General features: G+C 47.9%; 1 protein-coding gene across 1 annotated transcript in view; it reads right to left on the minus strand.

The window, feature by feature from the left end:
* Positions 1 to 322: 322 nt before the first annotated feature.
* LOC144153020 (visual pigment-like receptor peropsin) overlaps positions 323 to 26,399 on the minus strand; it is a 452,246-nt gene continuing 426,169 nt past the window's right edge. The window contains exon 6 of the mRNA XM_077684656.1: positions 323 to 1,460. Within this exon, the coding sequence (XP_077540782.1) occupies positions 1,197 to 1,460 (264 nt within the window). The 3' untranslated portion in view covers positions 323 to 1,196. The remainder of the gene's footprint in view (positions 1,461 to 26,399) is intronic.

The following is a 26,399-nucleotide window of genomic DNA, read 5'->3' on the forward strand; positions in this document are numbered from 1 at the left end:
AGCGCGCTTGAAGAATATCTTAATCAGATGTACAAAATGTGTCTACTAGAGAGGAAAAAAATGCAGCTAACAATGCTAATGCCGTTTCGTAAACGTGAAGACATCAATAATGTTTACTGTTCTTGTATGGAAGTACCACAGGCAAGAACAATATTTTAAAAAGTGAGACAGGCTGCAATTTTTCTTCGTCGATTATGATATTACGTGAGCAGAAAACTGAATCGACGGGCTCGGCTTGCTCTTTAGTTAGAAGAAGTTTTTGCTAGCTAGATACCATCGAAATTCAAACGATAAAAGTAGCCACCTCCCAATTTAGTGAGAAGCTGTGGGCGTTTGAAAAAAAATTAACGACTGGTGACAGCAGCCAGTGCCGCAGAGCAGAGTTGCGCCGAAGCAGGTTTTGCGAGCACATCCACGTGCATGTCCTTCATGTTGCGCTATTTCGTTCGAATAAATAAAAACTGTTCAGATCAAAAAAAAAAAAAAGGTGCACGTGCGGCTTAATGCACAGAGCGGAAGTTGACGGAGGTCACAGGCTAAGGACAGTGAAGCTATGTAACGTAGGCTGGTGCAGCCGAGTGCCGAGAATAAGCCATTGACTAAAACTAGCTTTCCCAATGCATCGACGGGCATCCGCTTGCTTTCTTCTTCTTGAAAGTTCTGAGTTCTATTCAGAAAAAAAAAAAAAAAACTATGCGACTCGAACGCTCTTAATCACGCCCTACTCGCAGGTGCCGTCGAAACTAGTCCGAATTGCTGAAGCTCTGCCCAACTAAAATTTAAGCATGGTCCCGAGTATATTTCAAGATATTGTGGGCTCTGTTGAACTTAAAAAGGGTGAGATCGTGGTGCTGTAAATTCATCAGCCTTTCATCACATATTTGTCGGTTTTTATATCTCTCGCCCATCTGTCTGTTCCTTTGCTGACCATGTCACGCGAGCTTCCGGCTCCCTGTCACGTCGTTTCCACGTATAGATTCCCCACCCCCTTTCCCCCAAAGTCCCCACAAGGCGACCGCATTGTTTCTTTGCCTCAGACATATTGACCTACATTGGATGTTCCTACTTCACCCCGTATCAAGCTACTCGAGCGAATGGGCTCATGCCCGCTAATGGAACTCTTCGTGCCATTGCCCCTTCTTCAGCGATTTCCCGCAGCCACCAGCTGCAAGCCGGCCACGCGACGTAGCGTGCGGCTAGAAGGACTGCTCCCCTTCGGAGTCCCTCCTGAGGGGGTCCCGACAGCGGCAGCGGAGCAACTCGAAGACGTCGGTGCGGATGCGCGGGTTGCTGAGGAAATAGATGAACGGGTTGATGGCGCTTGCGGTCTTGCAGAAGAGTGGTGGCACCACCGCCAGCAGATGCGGCACGCTGGTGGCGTCTCCGAACACGGCCCACAGGCACAGCACCGCGTACGGCGTCCACGCGGCGAAGAAGGTCGCCACGATCAGCACCACCATCTGCGAAGTCAGAGCGCAGCGGTTTCGTCATCGGCTGGAGGACTACCTTGGGGAAACGTCAGAAATCTCCCTCGTTCCTACTGGCCATATACACTCTTCGAAACCCCATTGAGCTCCACAGACACACCCGCATATAAGATATACATTTCGGTGAAAAGCGCACTAAGTTTACGTATCTCCTCCACCTAATAACTGCATGTATGCCTGAGCGTAATCGGAGACATGACACGCGTGGATAGCTTGGATGCACAAGTCTAAATATTATTTCAAGGTATGTTAATGAGACCACTGGGTGCTAAATTTTGGGATCTGTTGTCTCTCAAGATAAAAGTTGCGTGAATGTTAAAATTACCGAGAAAATGGTGTTTTTCTTGAAAATAATAGATGTAAAAAGTTGTGTTTTGTTTTAGTTTGTTTTGTCGCCATTTTTATTTTTGCAGAGAATTCTTCTCTGCATTGGACCGGCAAATCGGCGCACTTTCTACTGTCCCGAAGGCAGATGGTTACTCAGTTAAATGTAATTATGAAGGTTGTTGGAGCGAATGTGTGCTTAAAATAGTGTCAAAATAAGAAACGGTGAATAATTAAAGAATCAGTCAAAGTAACTGACGCACGTGGTCGTAGTTGACGAATCGAATACTGCAGTTCTTGGCCAGCTTATTTTAAACTCAGTGCGCTGGCTTCTATAATGGCCGCGGAAAGTTGATAAGGGACAGGAATAACTTTCGATCAGTGGAGTGACTTCCGAGTGAACGGCCGCCACGATAAGAATCCTGCAAACGGCCCGCGCACCGTACCAAAATCAAACATGAGCATGCTTTAGCGAAACGATGCTGTCGGTTCAAAGTTATTACGTGTTTTCTGATGTTCAAATAACAACAACAACGACCACAACAACGACAGCAACGACAACGACAGCAACGACAACGACAACAACGACAGCGACAACAACGACGACAACAACAATAGCAACAGAACTGATTAAATTGTTGATGGAATGAATGCCATGTTTTATTTAAGTATTTATTTATTGATCTATCAATTTTATTTACTGAGCAGCTTCAATTCCGGTATGTTGGCATTTACACCATAACTGGGCCTCTACACATGTGCAGCTGGGCCCATGTTGTTTTTGAAAGATAACTGCTTTGCACTGCAAGTTACGCCATTTATTTATTTGCAGCATTTCTGTGCGATTAGCTGGGTTTTACAGCTCGTATGATTATTTCGGGCAACCTGTGAGCGCAAATTTTGTTACAGGTATACTTTTGTGTCATATTACCTTCTCCTATTTTATGAAAAATACATTGCTGCGTAGGACCACCATTTACCGGCTCCCGCATAACCCATTCGAATACAATGTGCGAGTGTGCGTTATTACAGCGGAGCTGTTATAGGTTAACTCCACCATTTTTTTTGAGCGCGTAGAAAGAGAAAAGTTACTTCCCCCTCCTCACTTTGGCACGCCTTCTCCCTTCGGCCACCTGTGCGTCTCCGGCGCTTTATATTTTGATATAAGATGGCGTATATTGCCATGGGAAAATCTCTTCTAAGCAATTAATTTGTGTTTAGAAGTGAAGCCGACTTTAAGGAGAAAAGTGTAACCTTCGTTTCGGTGAGCTGGCTTTCCAACATTGTATGCTGCCCAGTGAAGCCTCTGCCCACCTAATAGGTGGAAATGGCGCAAATGTGGCAAATGAGACCACCGACGACGATCGGGCCGGGGACGCCAAGCGTAAGCGAGATGCCGGTAGGGACCCCGATACTGCTAAGCGGAAAACGCGAGACGTCGGCGTGTCTACAATCCTGCTGAACTCTTCCCCGGCGCGACCGCGCTGTTTGAGGAGGAGTTTGGGGCCACTCAATAACCCACTAACACCTCCACTGGTCATCCACCGTCACAGAGCGGAATGGGACTGAATTTTTCAAGCACTAATTTTATTATAATAGTACACTAAAGTACGCGGCGGGCTTGCTAACGGTCTAGATGTAGTTAAAAAAGTTCATAATGGCGCAAGACTTAGGAAACAGACGCAGCAAGTGTAAATAAAAAGACAGCCCAATACCTCTGGCATATGCTAAGGCATCTTTAAAACAACGCAGTATTTTCAATGCACACATTTTTGATCATAGATATTAATTGCTTGCAGGAACACATCGAACGATACTCGCTACATTTTCTCCAATTCGCCGCGTTGTTACAGACAGCAAAGGTTGTCCTAAAGCATTAATTATACTGTCTTGATTGCAGAAAAGATAGCCATCAATGTTCTGTAGACGTTGTTTGTGAAAGAATTTGAATTGTACGGAAATCCTACTTCAAAGTACTTGGCATACGAGTGGGCTATTTGATAAAGGAGTGCTTAAAAATAACGTAAACCAAGGGAAGTAGTTGGACTCGTGTGTTCACGGGGAGAGTACCAAAACAGCGCCCCGTACAAAAATAAGGCCGAGGCAGCGCACACACAGCGCGCTGACTATCAGTAAACGTATTGGTAATGTTCCTACTTGAAGGGCTCTTTTGTTTCCAAGCAGAGGTAATGTGAGAGAGAGAGAGAGAGAGAGAGAACGCAGTTTAATGGTACTGACGAGGTCTGTCCAGCAGATAGCCTAACATGCTACGTCAGGTGAATAATGACACAAATGAAAAAAAAAAAAAAAAAAACGACAAGCGCTGTTTAGACAGAGTTCAGTAGTTCAAGGTAAAAATGAAATGAGGTAATGGAGTAGGGTAGGAAAGATATTAGCGTAACATGATAAGGAGAATAAAAACATCTCTTTGTCTAGTAGCGTGGTGGAGAGACAGGTTTGTTGTTTGTAACTAACGTTTGGGTTTGGGCTAGTTGGTTCATCATTAAACTGGAAACAGCGCTTAAATGAAGACAGTGAAAGAAGACACAGACACGAGCGCTGACTATCAACTGAGCAATATTTATTGGAAATATAAAGAAAAAAATACAATGACGTCCCACCCATGCGTGAAAAAAGAAACACAAACAAATGTACAAACTACTGCAGGCGCATCTGCTATGCCATGCTCACTGCAATCACATGTTCAAGTACCCAAGTTCTTTTTTATACAAGGCTACCGAAGGGGTGCTTACGCAATCTTCGCCACGCTGAGCTATCTCCCACGCCTCGTAGATTTCCCGTGCGCGTGTATCGCCAAACCTCCTGGGCACCTTAGTGTCTTCCAAACGCGAGGAGCCCTTACAGGCCTTGCAGTGCGTTGCCAAGTTGCTTCCTGTGCCGATTTTGAGGGAGTACGCATGCTCCTTTAGGCGCTCGTTCAGGCAACGCCCGGTCTGCCCCACATACACGCGACCACATGCGAGGGGCACCTCGTACACGACGCTGTCACGGCAAGCCACGGAGCGCTTCGCGTGCTTTGTCATGCATCGCACCTTTGAGCGCCCAGGCATGTTCACCTTTGCCCACAAACTTCCAAGTTTGTTCGGGGCCGAGAACACGGTCCGCACACCTGCTTTTTCAGCGACCTTTTTGATCCGGTGGGAAATGCTGTGTTGTGGATGTATGGTATGACGCTTAGGGGCTTTTTTTCCGATTTTCTTCTTTGGTCTCGTCGGTCGAGCAGACTTTCTTCAGGAGGGCCTTGCCGATGCCCAGGACCAAGGCCTGTGGGTAGCCTACTGACCGCAACCGCTCCACTTGCGTGTCCAGGCTGCACTCTATTCCGTGAGGACACGGCCGAACCACGGCGTTCAGCAGTGCAGAGTAGGCAATTCCACGCTTCGTAAGCTTGGAATGCGCCGAATAAAATGGCAACATCCCTTTTTTGCTTCTAGGGACGTACCTCCAGCTAATGTGACTAACTTGGCACGACAGCAGTAGGTCAAGAAAACGTATTTTTTATCAAGAAAACATCATCGTATTTTTTCCTTTACATTTCCGCAAGCAATAAATATTGCTCAGTTGATAGACAGCGCTCGTGTCTGTGTCTTCTCTTACTGTCTTCGTTTAAGCGCTGTTTCACACTTCAATTTGTTGTTTGTACTTGGAGGTGAAAACCAGCGCACACCCGCCGCGGTGGCTCAGTGGCTAAGGCGTTGCGCTGCTGAGCACGAGGTCGCGGGTTCGATTCCCGGCCGCGGCGGCCGCTTTTCTGGTGGTGGCGAAAAGCAAAAACGCCCGTGTGCACGAGATTTCGGCGCACGTTAAAGATCCCCAGGTGGTCAAAATTGATGCGGAGCCCTCCACTACGGCGCGCCTCATCGCCTGCGTTGCGTCGGCGCGTTAAACCCTACAATCGATCGAAAACCAGCGCACAAGACCAACAGTTAAGGAGTGAACATGGAAGGTCAGAGATGGCATTGGCTTTCTGCTTTGTTGTGTGCTTCGTTTGAGGCGCTTCCTTCTTTAGCTTGCATCCTTCGATGAACAACGGGGTCAACGCATGTGTTTGTCCCGTGTATTAAAGCGAAAGCTTTCTTTGCGGGACCGATGGTGTCCTGTCAAAAAGCTGATGCATTTCCCCATAGACCGGCTGGTTTACCGAAAAGCTGTGATAAGGTCTCTGAACACACGACGCGTGCGTGGAGCCGGGCTTCCATTGCGCCAAAATGGTTGCTTTAAAATCGCGAAGAAGGAGCGGTTCTAGATAAGGCCACAGACGTATCGATCACGAAGAAGGAGTACAATAGTATATCTTTATCTCTTAAACCATGTATGGGTATCCATTTATATCGTTCGCAGATGCGTTTACTCAATGGGCAAAAAATCGTCGAATGTGTTCGCTTTTCACTTGCGATTGGGGTCTTTGAAGGTTTAACGATCAATTGGACGCACTTTCAGTGAAGGATGGACGGACTTTTAGCTTTCGTGCTTCTCTCAACTTTATTTACGAAGGGATGCAATTTTTTTCTGCCCCTTGTACGTGCTGTTTTTTGCGTGGTCTTACCTTACCGTAACTATGCAACTCGGATATGGAATCTGCAATGGACGATGCAAACACTCACTGATAATTAATTGCGATGCCGGGATTGAATGAAAGGATAATAGAGAAACAGGTGGGAGGATGCACCACGGGAAACTTTGAAGTAGGTAGTCGGAATCGGAGAGATGACACATTGAATTTACTGAGAAAAAAACCTGTTGCAAAAATAAAAATAAAACCTTAAAGTGAGAAAGCCCCAAGGGTGAAAGAAAAGATAGAAAGGAATGTATCCTTAGTTCCCATTCAAGCACAATGTTGAAGTGACAGGCAAGAGCTGATGAGTGTAATCGGCTGGATTGATGAAGAGACACTGGAGCTAGAGAGAAACGTGAAATGAAAAGGAAAAGGCAAAACATTTGCAGGGAGCAGTAAGAGACAAGGGTCGGGGTACGGAATAACGCCCGCGAACAAATTCGGCGCTCGTAACAAACGAAGTCGTAATGAACGTAATGAGCATAGCCGAAGCGAACGTAGATGGGGAAGGAAGGCAAGCTATAAAGATAAAAAATAATCGCGCAGAAAACGAAAGACCTCATTAAAAGCTTTTCATTAATTTCAAACTCCCGCAGCTACAAACGTGTTGAGAGACCAGGATTTTAAGAAAAAGGCTAGGTCGACCCTCAGCTCCGCTGCTCCTCCAGCCTTGCACTACTAGTGCAAGCTGCACCATTTTTTTTTGCGTTTAGTAGCACAAGAAAGACTGTCACCTTTGAAATGGCATAGTAAGGGGTGCGTGCGCATATGCATATTCCTATTGTGCTCACACACAAGCAGGCGGGAAAGCGGGCTTCACTGTTATAATACCCCATCTGCGGTGGTGCACCCTCTACAGGTGGCGCAGAAGCTTTACCGCTCTCCGCTCGCAACCTTCACGCTCTCCCCACCCCCTATCTTTCCTGTCGTGATTAATTGAAGCAAGGTTTAATTGGGCAATAAAATTCAATTTTTCCGCCTTCGCACTCCTCGCGCACCATCTGTTGGGGCAGCGCGCATCCTTTTCTGTATCTTTTGTACTCTGTTCTGCCTGGAACAACACGAGCGGGAGCTGTTCGTTCTGTGCTTGCTTTTATCTCGCCCGAGCTGGAGCCTTTCTGCGCCATTTTAACGTGTTTCTTTCACTTGCTATTGTAAAAACCAACATAACCTGTATTCTTAACTAAAACAACGTGGCTACTCCCGGTTATGTACTTACATTTTGCCGCAAATATGCCTGAGGTTGCTTTTTGGAATGATTCTGCCTATATATACTTCTTTTTGACGAATTGTTTCAACTTTTGGCCTGTACACTGAATTGAGGGACGAGCGGACAGACACCAACATTTTTGCGTTGAAGTAGTCCTAAAAAGACTCCCATCTTTAAAAACGCAGGGTCTAGACTCTAGAGTGTCGTTCGACGGCTCTCCACCTAAGCTAAATGATGGCTAGTGAGGGAGTAACAACTTTATTTATCCCAAAAAGGAATGTGGGCGCACGGGAGAGGAGGATGGGGTGTACTATGCCGGGTAGGTCTCCACTACCTTCTCGGCCCAGTCCATTATCTCGTCCTGGAGGTCAGGGGCGGATGAATTTTGGCAGGGGGGCAGGGGTTTTGATAGACAGCTGTGTGGATGAGGTGGTGGAAGGTTGGTGTGGGCAAAGCGCGAGTAGAAGCTGGTGCAGAAGAATTTCGCGACGCCGAAAGGTTTTGACGTGTGCTGATGGTGGAGGGTATACAAGGCGATCGAGGTGGTAGTCGAAGGCAGACTCCACGGGCGGCACCCGGAAAGTGAAACGTCGTGAGCGGACGTGTGCCATCTCGTTAACAGAGCGCGATTGCTTTCGAATGCTGTAAGCTATTTAATAAACTCGTGGGCCTTTTCGTTGACAACCGACCACTTAGTAATGAATACTAATAATGTCACCTCTTCTTCCCTGCGTACGACTGTTCACCCCTCCAATATCGTTCCTATCACAATTAAGGTTTTTTGAAGCTGACATGTGTCTAATCCTTCCTGGGATACCTAAAGGCGAAACTTTTGGTCTGTCTGTCTGTCTGTCTGTCTGTCTGTCTGTCTGTCTGTCTGTCTGTCTGTCTGTCTGTCTGTCTGTCTGTCTGTGTGTCTGTCTGTGTGTCTGTCTGTGTGTCTGTCTGTGTGTCTGTGTGTCTGTCTGTGTGTCTGTCTGTGTGTCTGTCTGTCTGTCTGTGAAATAGCCAGAAGTGTTTCTGGTGAGCCTGCTCAATTGACTGATCTGGGAACTGGTGGGAAAGTGATTGGTGACGCGAAGAGGACTGTAAGTTGGGAAGATGGACGGAGAGTGTGGTATAGCGAGTGAGGGAATAGATGCGGGAGAGGGAGAGGAGGTTAGGAAAAAGCATGTAGCAGGAAGCAGGCGAAGACAGGAACATCAACACCAACTAGACATCAGGTAGCGTTGCGAGGACCTCGGAGGGATTGGTGAAGTTGAGGGGGAGAAGTGCGATCGGACAGGAGGATTATCAGGGGAGGGGAAGAAGAATTTGCGGTTGTGATGGGATTGGAGGAGGGAGAAAAAGAGGGGGAAAAGAGTGGAGAGGGATAGGGAAGGAAAGGAAGGAGAGTAGGACAGAGAGACAAAAGGGAAGAGATATACGAAGAAAAGAGAGCGAAAAATGTGCAGCGGGAGGGGGTGACGCAGGGAGGGGAAAGGTGAAGTGGAGATAGGCGAGTGGAAAGAGGTAAATTGTATGCTGAGCAGAAGGTCACGGGTTCGATTCCCGGCCGCGGCGGCCGCTTTTCTGATGGAGCGGAAAGCAAAAACGCCCGTGTGTTCGAGATTTCGGCGCACGTTAAAGATCCCCAGGTGGTCAAAATTAATCCGGAGCCCTCCACTACGGCGCGCTTCATCGCCTGCGTTGCATCGACGCGTTAAACCCTACAATCAATCAGAGGTAAATTGGACATGTCAGGGAGGGGAGTGGAGGAAGGACAGGAAAGAGAATGGGTGGTAATGCAAATTATAGGAAGAGGGAGAGGATATTTGGGGTGGGAAGGGATGGGAGGGGAACAGGGGAACGGAAACAAAGGGAGACAGACTAGAATTTATTTTAAATGCTTACGTCCGAGTCTTAGGGGCTATCCGCAGACGGGGAAATTGAAGTGATATCGTATGAAGGGCCGTTTTGGGGTGTGGGGTGCTGGGGCAATGCAAGAATGTGCTTACGCGGGCAACGAGAACGTCCACCAACATTGTCGGAGTGACCCATTGTTCCAAAGAAGACGGAACGGGTTCGGTGGGAAGTCCGTAACATGGCAGCCATGGAATGTAGCCTTTCGCAGCACGGCAGGACCATACTGCGTGCTCTTTACATGGCTACCCTCCATAGTACTGACGCTTTGATCGAGTGGCTGATCTTGGATATAGTGGACATCGTACTAAGGCATTGGTAGGGCTGAGGTTTAGGCTTGTCAGTTTAGTGGCGAGGCAGCTCCATCAAGCGTGTGAGTAAGTATAGAGTACAGCGAATTTTGCTCAAGGCACGCAGCTGCACTAGCGGCAACGAAGCTTCAAAGCTCACTCAACCAGAGGGTCGCAGGGGTCTGGTGAAGAGCATGGGGCTTCTGGATATCTCGATTCGTGGGCGAGCCCGAGGACATATGGTTTTTCCTTTGCGCCAAGGTAGCAGGCATTTATTCGACTTATACTCGGAGCGGAGGGTGCCTTGTCATGAAATCGTGTAAAGTGGTAAGAATATCCTCCGGTACCATGCCCCGCTGGTAAGCTCGGACGGTTTCTTGGCTGGTTGTACGAACGGTAATCCGCTGCGTCTCGTAATCTAAGTTTGTTATTGCTTCAGCACTGGCTAGTATTTGAGGAGAAAAATAGGCGGTAGGTAACCGATAGATGGCTATCGGATAGATGGCTATCACTATGGCTAGACAGGATACTGGTAAACTTTCACAGGAGACGAAATATCTAATTAGGAAACGGCAAACCATAACAATCTCTACTGCAGCTGACAGAATAGAACTGGCGGAGCTTTCGAAGTTAATCAATAAGCGTAAGGCAGCTGACATACGGAAGTATAATATGGAGAGGATCGAATACGCTGTAAAGAACGGAGGTAGCCTGAAAGCCGTGAAGAGGCGTCTTGGCGCGGGGAAAAATCAGATGTATGCACTTAAAGATAAGCAAGTCAATGTCATCACAAATAGGGATAAAATAGTCACATTGGCCGAGGAGTTCTATAGGGACCTGTACAGTAGCCGGGACATCCAGGATAATGCCGAACGAGACAGTAGTTCAGAGGAGATAGACATCCCACCAGTAACGACCGAAGAAGTAAGGAAGGCTTTGAAAGAAATGAAAGGGGGCAAAGCACCTGGTGAGGATCAGGTAACAGCAGACCTCTTGAAGGATGGAGGAGAATTTGTACTTGAAAAACTGGCAAACCTGTATACGCAATGCCTAATGACCGCAAGTGTACCGGAATCTTGGAAGAACGCGAACATCATCCTAATCCATAAGAAAGGTGACATGAAACACTTGAAAAATTACAGGCCGATCAGCTTACTATAAGTCGTCTACAAGGTACTTACCAAGGTAATCGCTAACAGAATTTCTGCAACCTTAGATTTCAGTCAACCTAAAGAACAAGCAGGGTTCCGTAAAGGTTATTCAACAATGGACCATATTCACACGATCAATCAGGTGATAGAGAAGTGCGCTGAGTACACTGAACACCTATATATAGCCTTCATAGATTATGAGAAAGCATTTGACTCGGTCGAAACCCTAGCAGTCATTCAGGCATTACGGAACCAGGGGGCAGATGAGCATTATGTAAGAATACTAGAGGATATCTACAATGGGTCCACAGCTACCATCATCCTCCATAAGGAGAGCAGTAAAATACCTATAAGGAAGGGTGTCAGACAAGGAGACACGATCTCTCCAATGTTATTCACATCATGTTTACAAGAAGTATTCAGAACGTTGGATTGGGAACAGGTGGGAGTAAGGGTTAATGGAGAATACCTCAGTAACCTCAGATTTGCTGATGACGTTGCCTTGCTAAGTAACTCGGGGGACGAATTGCAAAGCATGCTTTCCGCACTGTACGAACAGAGTAGAACCGTGGCTCTGAAAATAAAATGCAGAAAACTAAAGTAATGATCAAAAACCTCGGGACAGCACAGCGGTTTGAGATAGGTGGCGAGGCAGTGGAAGTGGTAAGCGAATATATCTACTTAGGCCAAGTTGTGACCCTAGATCCCAACCATGAGGTAGAGATAATTAGAAGGATAAGAATGGGGTGGGGTGCATATGGCAGACATTCTCAGATAATGAATAGCAGCCTACCATTGTCGCTGAAGAAGAAAGTGTATGACAGCTGCATTTTACCGGTACTCACCTACGGGGCAGAAACCTGGAGGCTCACTAAGAGGGTTCAACTTAAATTGAGAACGATTCAGCGTGCAATGGAGCGGAAAATGATAGGTGTAACATTAAGGGACAAGAAGAGAGCGGAGTGGGTCAGGGAACAAACACGTGTTAAGGACATATTAGTAGACATTAAGAAAAAGAAATGGACGTGGGCAGGGCATGTAATGCGGAGGCAAGATAACCGCTGGTCATTAAGGGTAACAGAGTGGATCCCTAGACAAGGCAAGCGTTGCAGGGTGCGGCAGAAAGTTAGATGGGCAGATGAGATAAAGAAGTTTGCAGGGATAAATTGGTCACAGCTGGCACAGGACCGAGGTAATTGGAGAATAATGGGAGATGCCTTTGCCCTGCAGTGGGTGTAGATAGGCTGATGATGATGATGATGAACCGATAGATGGGAAGAAGGAATAAGAATGGGAGATGCTGGAGAAAAAAAGGGGGGAAACCGGAGGGAAGGGAACAGAATGACGGGAAAGGTAGGATTGATTAAGAAGCCCTGTGAGCCGATGAGGTAAGGAAGACAGCATGGAGATGCTTGAGTGGAGGGCTAGGGACGGGAAAGGTAACGGAGTGAGAATGCGTCAGAGGAGGCCGGGCGGCCAAAACGCTGCCGTCTTTCGGCGTCACTTGCAGTAAAGCAAGCAGACGTGAGGCAATTTTTTTTTGTGTTTGTCTCTCGCTACTCTGTAGATTTGGCCCACGAAAAAAAAAAAAACGCGTAAAATCTTGAGTCACACGCACGCCTGAATTTGTTCGTATGCTGATATGCGTGTACAGTCATGCGGTTGTGTGAGTGTTTTTTGCATCCTGGATATTTCATATGAATAAGCCTGGTTTTGTTTCTATAGAAAAGAAAGCCCGCCATGGCCGAGCTGTTCAATTTACAGGTCTGCAGATGCCACGGCGACAATAGCGCCTGTGGTTGGAATTCGGGAACGTTGCTTTTAAAGAAGATAGTCTTTCTAGGGCTATTTAAATGCGGAAATTATGGTTTCTATCTGTCTGTGCTGGTACGGGTTGGGCTATTATTTTATTCTATTGCCCTTTATCATTCTGTATGTTTGTTTGTCTGTCTGTGTCTCGATTCCCCCACTCGGCCAAAGTTAAAAGAATTCTTCAGCGAGGCATTAATACAGCAAAAAAAGAAAAGAAATTGCGAACAACCAAATCTGGACGCATACTTTTTACTTGTCGACATTGTTCAGCAAAAGCAACACTTGAGGGAAAACATCAATACCTAGGGGTGCACGCCGTGTTGTTTTAAATAAAAATAACCATGGGCGATATTGTTGCGTTAAAAGCAATATTTTAGCCGGGTTCAAAACTTTATTTCAGTCACAATATACAAAAAGTGTTCGCGCACGAGACTTGGGCTCGTGGCTGGGGTGCCACAGGCAACATAACAAAAGGTCTCTACAGACGGAGCGCCAGAATGTGTGAAAGCGGGTAAATTAACCTTTGTAAATCTCCGAGTTTATTCTGGAGAGGAGCGAAGCGTGAGGGGAACAGCCCTGGAGATGGGAGGGAAAAATAGGAGAGGAACCTACGTGGCAGGGGTGGAGGAAAACTATCGTCTTTCGACGACATTTGCAGCGACGCGAGCAGAGACGCGGGCAATTTTTTGTACTGAAGGAGTTAGTTGCTTCTGAGCGACTTCTGGTTGCTTCACCATGCTCAGATAAGAACAGCCGTTTAATGCAACAGAATTAGAGGACTTGATAGGTTGAAAATTCGGCGTCGGGACCAAGAGGTGGCTCACTTAATAGCTCACGGCGAACTTGACATAAGAAAAGTAACTGAGCTGGGAATAAAATTAGCTATGTTTGGTTCTGGTTGGTAGTCGAGCCCAGGCCCCCGGAATGCGAGTCGAGCACTTATATCCAACACTACCATGGCGCGATGGTTCTGGCTGAATAAATGTGGACGTAGTTCACGCGTTTTAACATTCGACTTGGAAACTTCTGTTAGGGGCAGGTACTGAGACCTACATATGTAATTTCAGCATGTTAATTACAGATGTAGCAATATGGCGATCAGCAAAGTGCGGGTCCATTCAATGTCCTTTTGCTTGGCGTGCAAGTGTAGCGCCCTCATGCGGCATCCACTATATAAACCGGCGATCGTACGGAGGTGCTACAACTGATGGAGAATAGCGATGTGAACGCGGGTGGCAGCGGCCTGGCGTTAGGTCTAACGTGATGCCTTGAGCCATAACGTCTTCCACCAGTACCCTAACCTTGATGCACGATCAGGATCACGTTGTCTGGCATGTCCTAATGTTCAACGTCTCGGCTACCACGCGTTGAGGCAAGATAGGGGCAAAGAAGGGCAATTTTCCAAGGCTCTCCGTCATAGTAATGGAGAGACGCAAACGAAAAAGGATGACTTTGAGAGAATGTGTGATTACAAGAGGCACAGTACCGACCTTCGGATTCACGTCGCTTCCTCCCCCAGCGGCACTGTGGCCACCAGCGACACTCTCAACGTAATGTTGCGTTCAAGTATGTGTAAATGCCCACCAGATTGGGAGGGGAGTATAAAGCTGCTTCTGAGCCTAACTCAACCTTAGACGCGCAAAAAAAAAAAAAAAGAAAAAAAAAACGCTTTTTTCCGAGTCTCAAAGCCCAGCACTTTTCGGTCGTACGGCGACTCGGCTACTTTCCTCCCCCTACCCCCCCCCCCCCCGCATTCACCTTACGATGCATCAGCAAAACCTTAGTGTTTTGGTGTTCAGTTTCCAGCGAATGAACCCTTCTCTCTCCAGTCTTCCAGTCTTCCGTTCTGAGCGGTTTTGACGAATAACGCTGGGGCCAGACGTTCATGCAAGGAATATTAGGTGCCATAAGAGAATTTACAAGGGCGGATGTACGAAACGTTATTTCCAACTTGAACGGATCGGACAATGCAGTCTTACAATAGACTGCAGACAATAGTCGCGGCACAGAATCTACATTAATAGGCGGGCATTGAACGGAGGCTCACTTATCGGATTCAAAAGCTACAGCTTGGTCTGGCCGCTACGCGCTTGGCATGCAAATTTATAACTTCTCGCACAATGCGTGCAGCGCTACAGACGTGAGTTGTCGTTGTGGGGACAAGCGCTACACACTCCTTGAATGGGTTTATCCCCCCTCCCAGACGCTATGGTCAAAGCTCGGGGAGAAGGGAGGCTCACTGCAGCGACATTGTTTTCACAGCTACTCCCGCGGCCGAGGTGCCCGCGGGAACATAATTGTTGTCGCTTCCTTCCAGACGGAATTCGATACCGCGTCTTGCGTCAGGCAGTAAGTCTAGAAACGTGCGGACACAACATGCTCAAAGCGCTGTAATTAGTCTGGCGCGAGCGGGCGTCTGCCTGACTGGGACGAAACGGACGGTGAATAATTACTCTAGTGTAGAAGGTGCCACTGCGTGGCAGGTTCACGCGTCGCCCCATTTTCGCCTCGAAGTGGCATGAGCGAGCGGAAAAGAGGAATGGGGGGGAGGGGCAGGAAAGGGCGCTTCCCGCATTCGGGCGAACAGTGCGCGCACATCAATCAGTGTGGTAGAGCCCCGTACGCAATGTGTTACGGACAAAAGGAGGATTGCTTCCTATGTTGGTGGGAAAGAGAGGCCAGCAGCCTTACAGCACCCCTTCCAAGATCCGCAGAAAGATCACCGTTTCACCCTTTCCTCTTCATATGCATCCCACCCATAATCTAGGCGGATGGCAAGATCGTGGCTCCTACCCACTCTTCAAATGCGACTTTTGCTCAGGCACACGATATCCCGATGCTTCTCCCTACTTGACCAACCCAGCGCATGCCCTGTCTCTTGCCCTCTATACCCTTAAACGGACACTGAAGTGATTTGTAAACATCGCGGTATTATAGCGCAAATTGTAGTCTGGAGTCTCTAGGCCATGTTTTGACCACTCTCGCTACGTTTACGCGACATTATGCAGTAGAAAATTAAATTCAACAATGCTGTCCTCCTCTCTGCATCCTACTTGCCTATTTTCTATGACGTTTTGTATGACGTCAAAACAAGGTGGCTTGGCTTGACTGCGCTACTGCACGGCTCGCCGACTCTGCAACAGAATCTGTCGGCCCAGCGTTTAGTCGGTCAGCGGCCAGCGGGTCGTCGGAATTCGTTCGCTCAGTTAAAACTAAGCCATGGCACATTTGTGACTTTAGTTTGTTAGTTTGTAGACTGTATTACGGTGCTAGTCCAACTCGCCCTACGCGAGCGCACATGCGACGCTTCGCTGAGTGGTACACTAGTACAAAAATCTAAGGCCAATTGAAGGCGGCAGAAGAGTCAGCTAAGGCAATGTAGGCACTAAGGAATTAAAACCAACCGGAACTTACATCGTGCAGCGGAGAACCAGGGTTTTTTGCGCTGGGTGAACAAGCACAGCGGTCAGCATCACGACCACACATCTGCGAACGCTTTTCCGTCTAAGGAATGCAGTCGCTAGACATGAGATATTGTGGGAATTTGGGGGAAGCTTACTGTACGAGCGCTGTACGAAATAGTCATCTAATCCGCTTGAAAAACTAAAACTAAATAAAAATGTAAACTGGCTATACCTTATATCCTTTACATTTCCGGCCACGACAGCGCTGGCTTACGGCCGAGTGGTCTGGAGCACTAGGTATGTTGCCTTGCAAGTCGCAAGTTCGAATCCCCGATAGTGCATGTTCTTTGTTTTGAAGTTGATTTGTTTGTTTTTGGGCAATGTTTTCTATGCTGAATTCTCCATTTTTGCGCTGTAACGTTCATTGCTCCACGAGCGAGTTCACAGAACGCGTGCAGTTTGACACTGATGCGCAGGTGAGTTGTCGTTGGCGTGGTGTTGCCATAAGCACCGACTGCTTGCGGGAACCGTCCCGAAACAGCCGACCCTTGACCTGGTGCAACACGCCTCTTACGATACCGGCACGAGCCAGACAAGCTCCAAAGATTGGGTAAAAGCCTATGCGGAGGCGGTTCATCCACTGCGTACGCCTCGGCTAGTGATTGTTACGATTCCAAGCCGTGCTGGTAGGCTTATGTGACGCATTTTACAGCCGGCAGCATGGCAGAAGCGTGGTATGCCGATTACTGAGATATCGACAATGCCCATCCAAAGATAACGTCGGATCTCAAGCATGTTGTTTCACAGAACCGAAACCGCAACTTGTTGCAATGGTAATCTTGGACATCGTCCAATAACGTAGCACCTTTACCTGACGTCACTGCGGTTCGTTGGCGCAGCCGCCGCAAACTGGGCGTGGTAGTTTTTCTTCTTTCAGGCTTTATGAAATAAATACCTCCTTATCGCCCGGATAAACGATGAAAGGTGTGTTTATTTCAGCCAGTCTACGCAGTGCAAGCAGAAACGGGAGCTTGACAAATTCACTTCAGTGTCCCTTTAAGACACCCAGCACCGACGCTGCCGAACAGGCCGCTATGGCTCTGACTTCCCACGCCCATCTCGAAAAGGTCAATATCGTGACCAACTCAGAATAAGCATGTTGCCGCTATCGAACGGGCCGCATCTCTACAGCGTCTTCCAAATTCTCATCCGAAGGCCCAGCGCCCCTGACACCCACATCATGGAGACTTCGGGTCGCGCATCCCTCCAAGCAAATGAGGCGGCTCGTGTCTCTGCCCTGCTGACTCGAACGACCATACACAGCGCCACCTCTCAATACCACGTCGACACAACCCCATTCTTGGCTCATCATCGCCTTCAATGACGTGTTTTCCTCCTGTCTTATCTCAAGCTAGACAACGCTGCAGAACAAATGCTTCGCAAGATTCAGAAAAACACTTGTTCCCTATGGAACTCGAACCTACGCAATATAGTCATTAGAGTTCTCCCCAACACGCAAACTCTGCTAACCATCCCTGCACTTCCCAACATGCTCCCAAGAGCAGTGGGAGGGCTAGCTGGCCAGCTCACAACTAGGAGGTGAGGGCGCAGGTGGCTGCGTTGGCCCGGGACATACTGCACTGACGACGCCGCCGACGCGAGAAAAAAAGCCTTGCCGTCTTTCGTTTAGCTCTTTGAATAAACATTTTCACTCCTCCTTTTTCTTGTGAAATTGTGAGCGAGCTCAATGTGAAGTACAGCGTGCTGCCTCGTTCTCGTCCTTGTTGAATATTTTTTCATTACTTCAGAAAAATCAAAACAAAGCAGCCCGTGCAATTTCATTGGCGTCTTCACTGTTTGTTTTCTTTACATGTTCAAGTAGCGGGATTTTGGCAACCGACCGCAATGCCCAGGAACGACTACAAGGCAAGTAAAAGAATAACGTTCAGTTCAGATGTCCCATCGCGCACCAGACCACCCAAGCAGGCTTCCACAAACAGCCGTTGAGAACAGCTCGCCCGTGATGGGCACGCTTCGCACGCGTGTGCACCAATGTCTAGTTTGTCAATGAAGCGTCTGAGTCCCGGTCAACGGCCCTTTTATTTAAGCCCGACCTGGATATTTATTTAAGACGAACTCGAGGGGACCATGAGAATGTGTACGTATCGTATAAATTCGTCACAGCCGAGTTTGTCTTAATAAAAGTCTACCACACGCGCGCGCGCACGCACGCACGCACACACACACACGTGTACACGCGTACACAGGTACATGTACACGTACACGTACACACACACACACGCACACACACACCTGCACACACACGCACGCACGCACGCACGCACGCACGCACGCACGCACATATCCCTTCTTCAGGCTCCTACATCCCTTGTACATACAAATCTTTTAGATGCGGCGGCATCTCAGTCACTCGCCTTGTCCCTCCATACGGCGTTGTCGTTGTCCGTCCACACCCCTCCCCCATTCTCCTCGCCGCGCGAGCTGCGGTCTCCGCCGCTCACCCCCTCTCCTCACCAATAGCGAACATTCTCTCGCGAGGGGCATTGGATTGGATTCGATTGGCTTGGCTTGGCTTGGCTTGGCTTGGATTAGATTGTATTTGGATTGGATTGGATTGGATTGGATTTGGATTGGATTGGATCAAAGTGGGTTGTGTTGGATTGTGTTGCGTCATAGCCGCGCCACGTTGCGTCATAACCGCGGCAGGGGGTTCACGGCACGTGTCACGCGATGGGAGAATCAACCTAACGGAAACAATAACGGAACCCCCTATGCGTCGCATCTACACAAGGGTTCCCGCGAGGGGAGGTGGGAGTAATTTTTTCTTCCTTTCTTCTCTTCCTACGTAAATTTAAAAATGTTAACTTCACTAGCCGTTGTAAAAAAGCCTAACCATACCCCTATGCCTCCTTTGGCGTTGTTGACTGCCGACCTATCTTTCTAACGAGCCCGACCTAACGACCCCTCATTTCCTAACCATATTATTCTGCGAAAGCCTAGCGAGGGTCTCCGTTCTGGCAGCCTTGAGGCCAAGGTAGCATAAGAGGGTTTCCTCCTGCCCGCTCATGACAGGCTGTAGACGTTCGTGTCACGCCCCGGGGGTTGAAAAGAAGGTCCCTTTCTCCCCGTGTAGCCAGACTAGCGCTGACTCCACCCTCAAGCGTCAGATACAGTTGGGAATATGAATACTCCAGAAAGTGAAGGAGGACACAGTCGCAGCCGAATCGTTAAGGCATTCGAGATCAAATCGAAAGGCGTGGGTTAGGTCCCCACTCTGGACGGGTGTTTTTCTTCCTTTCTTTTTTTCTTACGTAAATTTAAAAAATGTTAACTTCACTAGCCGTTTAAAAAAAAAGCGTGACCATATCCCTATGCCTCCTTTGGCGTTGTAGACTGCCGACCTATCTTTCTGTATTTCCTCATGAGCCCTTCATAAATAAATAAATAAACACACACACACACACACACACACACATCTATATATATCTATATATATATATATATATATATATATATATATATATATATATATATATATATATATATATATATATATATATATATATATATATATATATATAGATATATATGTGTGTGTGTGTGTGTGTGTGTGTGTAACGAACCGTTTACGAACACGCTGAAGCCGAAGCGGACCTGAACCGGACGAAAAAAATCATTGTTACCGGTTAATGACAAAAAGTTCAACGCACATTGATGATACTGCGCGGTCAATGTAATTGGGAAACGAATGCGCACTGTAGTGATGCCAGCGCCGGTGGACCCCGTCGGGGCGATGACCCTCCTCCCTTCTCGTCGCTTTGTCGTGTCCCCCCAGCCGTCGGCGGAGTGGCAACCCTTTGGGACGGCCTTGCCGGCGACCTTTTACGCGGCTTTTGGGAAGGCTTTCGTTTCCTCCCGGGGGCGGAGGACAGGGGTGAGAGGGGGTCAAAACTCTAATTGGTACGTGTGTTGCTGTGCGGGGCGGCTTCGCTTGCGACTGCATGCACAATTTTGCTGAGTTTGTCGAGAGCTGAGACTGCGAGTGGTTGCACGAAGACTCGCTCCCGTGGCGGTTTCTGGGCGCCAGAACACCACACACCTTTCAGCTAACCGTGCGGCCGTTTGGCACCTTTTTTGGCCTCCGGGCCCCTATCAGGGATCGTGCCGCGATACCCCCCTTTGTGCGCTGCGGCGCCTTTAATTGTAATCCAGTTTTCATTGTCTTGAGTTGACTTCGTGTCCTCTGTAAGTCCTTGTAAATATCGTGTAAATAGACTCCTTCTTTTCATCATCCATCTCCTGCGTCTACGTCATCGGCTACTTTCACCCATCCACGACGACACCACCCACCTCTACAACGAACCAAACTTTACTCGAGCCCATATTCGAATAGTATATTAAAGTTCAATTGAAATAAAAGCTTCTACGCTCCCAAGTGTACCTTAACAGTCAACCAAAGTTGTTTTTCTCCTGGAGCAAATTTCTACGATCCAGGTTCAAATGCCCCCAGAGGGAGCTTCTTCTTCCAAATACTTTTTTTTTTGGCTGTCTGAATTTCAGCGTTGATTTTTTCCCCATTTATGACTCTCTTTCCTTTAGAAAAGTCGATAATTAGTGTGATATACAACCCGATAAGGCCACACGTCGTTGCTCAAATTACATCGGAGCAATCTCGGCGCCTAACGTGGCACGCCGATTTCACTGGAACGATTTGAAATTAGCAGCTCCACCCCTAGAATGCCCCACTTTTTAGCAACGTTGGGACCCGCAGCATATCGCAATGCGCAGGCACCTGCTAGACACCATGGTGTCTACATCCATGGTACCCCCTTTATTATGAACAATTTGTAATAACGCGCTCATCTAGAGGCTTGCTGCGAGTCCTAGAAAGGCGCAAAGCGCGGACATCACGACCAATAATCCTCCTGTGCAGAGCGTCCTGCCTCGGTGGCGTAGCCGATAGCGCGTAATCTTCAAATGCGAGCTCCAGGATCGGTAACAGCGAGGGCAAGCGGTAATGTTTCTTGCGTGGAAGCGTGGGTGCCCCGTCTGGGAAATCGGCGAGACAGGACCTGGAGCCGCTCTTGAGCACATCGCATGAAGTTGTCGTTTATTGATTCAGGAGGAAACAGGAAGGGAAGTGTGAACTTCGGGTGTTATTGCACCCAGTCCCGGAATCACCTGCATACAAGGCAGTGCGAGGGAGGAGAATATAGGGGAGAGAATAGGGCAGAAGAGGAAAGAGTGTACCGGGAGGGGCGGGGGGGGGGGGGTTGAAAGTCTGTAGGGCTACCGCAGCGGGAGTCGTCACTTGCAGGAGGGAGAGCCCTGATGTCCAAAACACCTGAGCACAGCCGAAATCGCACAACACGGGTGTTGGGAACTGCACAGCACTTTGCGCCACAGGCCTTATTATGTCCCACTACGGCCGCCGGATCAATCTTGTTTCCTCCATGAGGTTGAGGAGGTCGCGGAAGGCCTCCCGAAGGATGCCCTTCGGGAACATGAACGCCTTTAGGCTTGTGCGGTGGATCCTAGTTAGACTGCTTGTTGATCGACGGAGGCAGGAATTAGCAACTACTATTCACCCATGCGACGACCCCACACCCCCTGGTCTACCCCGAGGTGCTCAGGTGTTCCTCAACCGGGCGCGGTCGGGGTACGCTTATACAGACGACGTGGTTTCTCGATGGCGGAATTACCCACCCCAACTTACATCCCACGATGGAAACCTCTCTAACCATGGTTCCACTACTGCGTTTCCTAGGCCAGTCCGATGCTTCGCCTGCAAAACAGACGTGACCCCCACAATCCGCCATCTCGTTCGGGACTGCGGGGCACTATATCGGCTTCACGCAAAATATCGTCCTGCCTCCTCTCCTATGAGGACTGGATCAGGCCACCTGTGATCGGCATCAAGATACGTTGGCCGCGTTGTAGCACTTCGTTTGTGAGGCCGCCATGGCCGGACATTATTAACCCCCTCCTTTAACCCTGCGACCTCGAGCTATCCCCAATAAAAATATTGGTCTGTCTGTCTGTCCGTTGATCTATTGTTGGACTTTCTGTTGGAGTTTGCGGCCGCGCCCGCCACCACTTGACCAGGCCCCTTGAGGGCCCCCTCCGAAGCTTGTTCCGCTCGCTTGCCATCGTCAGGAGCATCCTGTTCGCCTTTATCGGTGTCTTTCCCTTCATTAGCAAACACCCATTATCATCGCAACTGATTCAGAAGCCGCCCGCCGACAGTTCATCAGAAATGACCTACAACAGGGCACAGCCTGCTTCATCCCAGACGCACAGGACGACAATAGCCCCACCTTTCTTTCACATTACATCGGCTCCAGGGCACGAGGGTTTGGCAGGAAATGAGCGGGCACACCACTCGCTCGAGCAGCTTTACCGGGCGCCTGCACCAGCTCCATCCAACCTTAAGCGATGCACAGACACCTTTCAGCTCACGAGCGTACCTCGAGCCTTTGCGAGCCAAGCTCAAGGTAGCACATCCCTCACCATATCGTACACTTACACGGCGACAGTCAGTCCTACGATAAATACAGCCTAACACATTACCCACCGAACGTGTCACACATCTGCGGAGGTCCCCAACAAAGGAGGAAGCTGGCTATTGGAGCTTATTTTGCAGCGCCAGAAGATGATATTGTCGAGTACGGTGGATCAAACTGAACTAGCGGAGCTGTCAAAATTAATAAACAAAAGTAAAACAAATGACATTCGTGCGTACAACATGGCGGCCATCGATGAATCTTTAGAAAGTGGAGGAAGCTTGAAGGCAACAAGGAGGAAGCTGGCTATTGGCAGGGACAGAATGTACGCACTTAGAGATGAACAGGGCAACGTTACGCACAATATGGAAGAGATAATAAAAATCGTAGAATGGTTCTGCACCAGGCTATACGGCAGCGACGCTGGAGCGAGACAAAGTACCGAGCCTACAAGCGTTGCTTGCGATGTTCCACCATTAACGAAAGAGGAAGTAGAAAAAAGGGAAAGCTGCAGGTGACGATGGAATAACCATGGACCTTCTAAAAGAGGGTGGAGATATAATTCTAGAAAAGCTTGCTGAACTATTCTCAGTATGTTTTAAGGACTTTAAAAGTACCAAAAGCCTGGAAAAAACGCCAACATAGATTTAATTCATAAGAAGGGAGATAACAAAGATCTTAAGAACTGCAGACCCATCAGCCTTCTGTCGGTTGTATACAAGCTTTTTACCAAGATAATATTTAGCCGCATAACCGCCAGCCTAGACTTCCATCAACCCAGGGAACAGGCTGGGTTCAGAAAAGGATACTCCACAATGGATCACATCCATGTCATCAACCAAGTAATAGAAAAATGCGCAGATTATAATAAACCACTTTACATGATATTTATAGCCCATGAAAAAGCGTTCGATTCAATAAGCACCGCCGCAGTGATGGACGCCTTAAAGGACCAAGGAATAGAGAATACCTACCTACGACTCCTAGACGACATATATGAGGAATGAACCGGCAGAATTACTTCACAAGCAAAGTGATAAATTCCCGATCCGAAGGGGAGTACGACAAGGAGATACCATCTCACCAAAATTGTTCACAGCATGTCTGGAGAGTGTATTCAGGAGGCTGGACTGGGAAAACTTCGGCTTACGGATAAACGGCGAATACTTGAGCCACTTAAGGTTTGCAGACGACATAGCCTTGCTCAGTGAATCTGCAGAGCAACTCCAAAACATGATTGAGGAACTAAAATCACAGAGCTTCGCTGTGGGGCTAAAGATAAACATGAATAAAACTAAAGTGATGATAAATAAACATGCTGAACGCGCCTTTTTTAGACTAGGAGACGAAACACTGGAACAAGTACAAGAATATAACTACCTTGTCCAGATGGTCAGTGCGGACCCCAACCACGAGAAAGAAATCAGGCGCAGAATAGGACTGGGATGGGGTGCATTCGGGAAGCGCTCGCAAATAATGAAAAGTAAGATGCCTCTATCCCTAAAAAGAAAGGTATTCAACCAATGCGTCCTGCCGGTGATGACATACGGAGCGGAAACTTGTCGACTTACTAAACAATTAGATAGCAAGCTTAGGTCCGCTCAACGTGCCATGGAGAGAATAATGTTAGGAGTAACGCTTAGGGACAGAAAACAAGCTACCTGGATTAAGGAGCAAACTCGGATAGATGATATCATAGTCCAGGTTAAGAAAAAAGAAATGGACTTGGGCTGGCCATGTAGTACGACGAACGGACAACAGGTGGACCACAAGGACAACAGAATGGACACCGAGAGACGGGATAGAAGAAGAGTAGGGCCATTAACTCGGTGGAGAGATGAAATAAGGGAATTCGGAGGCAAGGAATGGACTCGGGCAGCACAGGACAGAAACGGGTGGAGGTCAATGGGGGAGGCCTTCGTCCTGCAGTCGACCCAAATAGGCTGTTGTTGTTGATGATGATGATGGTAGCTGGTGCTGTAATTATAGTAACGTGTGACATACCCACAGAGTTAGTTCCACATACCCCCAGCGGCGTATATGGACAAAGTCTTGTAAGCAGGAGTGTATGCTGTTGCTTCTCACGCTGCTATATACAGACGCTGTAGGGGCATGCACATCAATCAATCAATCAATCAATCAATCAATCAATCAATCAATCAATCAATCAATCAATCAATCAATCAATCAATCAATCAATCAATCAATCAATCAATCAATCAATCAAAGAATTACTTGCAGTGCGAGTATTACTTGCAGTGCGAGCAATAGGAAGCTCGATTACACCAACTCTGTGCCCGTATTCTGTATCGTGTATGCGTACTGGGAAGCCTAGAGAAGTGTTGCTCACAGACATAGTAGCCCATACCCTCAAGGGGAATCGGACAATGCTTTATAAGCAGCAACGCATCCTGCTTTTGCCCGACATCCCGTAGTAGGCGCAGCCTAATTGTCTAACCAAAGCATTTGTGAATCTATTGATGCGCCTGCGCGTAACCAGCGTTCACGAAGCGAAACGAGTATAGAACTTTTGTTCTTTTGAGAGTTCCACGTCGTGCACAAACTTAATAGTACGCCTACGTCGCCAGCCACGTGAACACATGCGTCATTAACTAGGCCAGGCTATTTTCGTCAAAAGTTATGTACCCTTGCGACTCGACAAAGAGAGCCGCTTGGAGGGCGGGCTGATTGCCTGGCCTTCCATTCAGATTTAAGAGGTAAGTTGCGCTTATTTTTTAAAGGGGTCATGCCAACAAAACACAAGTTTGTTCCATTGATTGCCTCGTTAGAATCATATTGACACCATTTATAACGTAAACTTCACTCAAATCAGCTATATAATTAGGAAAAAAAAGGGAATGGCCATGTGATTTACTAGCTAAGTTCTCCGCACTAGAACCTATGACGTAATACGCCCAGCTGTGGGATTGGCTGAGGCCGGCAGAAGCAAACGCCAGTTAGGCAGCCCTTATAAGCTTGCATAACAAGCTATTTTTCTCAATTGTAATGCATATTGATTTTATAGCAGTAAGAATGATGGGTAAACAATGGAAGTTACAAAAGTACACGTAAACGTTGAAGTACCACTGCGTACTGCTGTTGGAACTGTGCGCACTATGCTTGTTATAGCTGCACAGCAGTCCGGCGCTTTGGGGTTGTCGCACACGACCCTGGCCGATTGGCGTAAGCGAGATTGTCTTACGTGACCCTATTTGTCGAACATACCCCATGTTTCACGAAACGATTACTACCTACCGCAACAAAAACAAGACAAGTGCAAATACAGTCAGAAACAAAGCAAAGGCGGGCAGCGCTCTTGCGCAGTATGGTGGCGCCATCTAGGAGGACTGTCGGTAAATGAGGCATTCCGCAGTCTGCTGTAGACGAAACAGCGCATTAACGTTCGCTTGAAGGCCTGTCCTTGTTACGACATTGCAGACATCACAAAACACACGATTTGGCAGGAGAATCAAAATTTTAGCTTAAATTGATTAATTTCTCAGTGAATAAAGCATCGTTTGCGGCTGGCCAAGCGCTGGGGGGCAATATCAGACACCAAGTCTTGCGAATAAAACGAACTTGTGTTTTGCCTGAATGGCCCCTTTAAGGGAGCTTATTTCTGGTTGATAAGTGACGATGGTAGGTGATGATCATTATGATTGGTGCGACGTCAGAATTAAGGCACCAAAAAGAGCAGTAACCTGATTAGGTAAGAGTGG

Source organism: Haemaphysalis longicornis, unplaced genomic scaffold (genome assembly GCF_048455015.1).
Source record: "Haemaphysalis longicornis isolate Haplotype H1 unplaced genomic scaffold, Haemaphysalis longicornis Haplotype H1 scaffold_1, whole genome shotgun sequence".
In the NCBI taxonomy this organism is placed as follows: Eukaryota; Metazoa; Arthropoda; class Arachnida; order Ixodida; family Ixodidae; genus Haemaphysalis; species Haemaphysalis longicornis.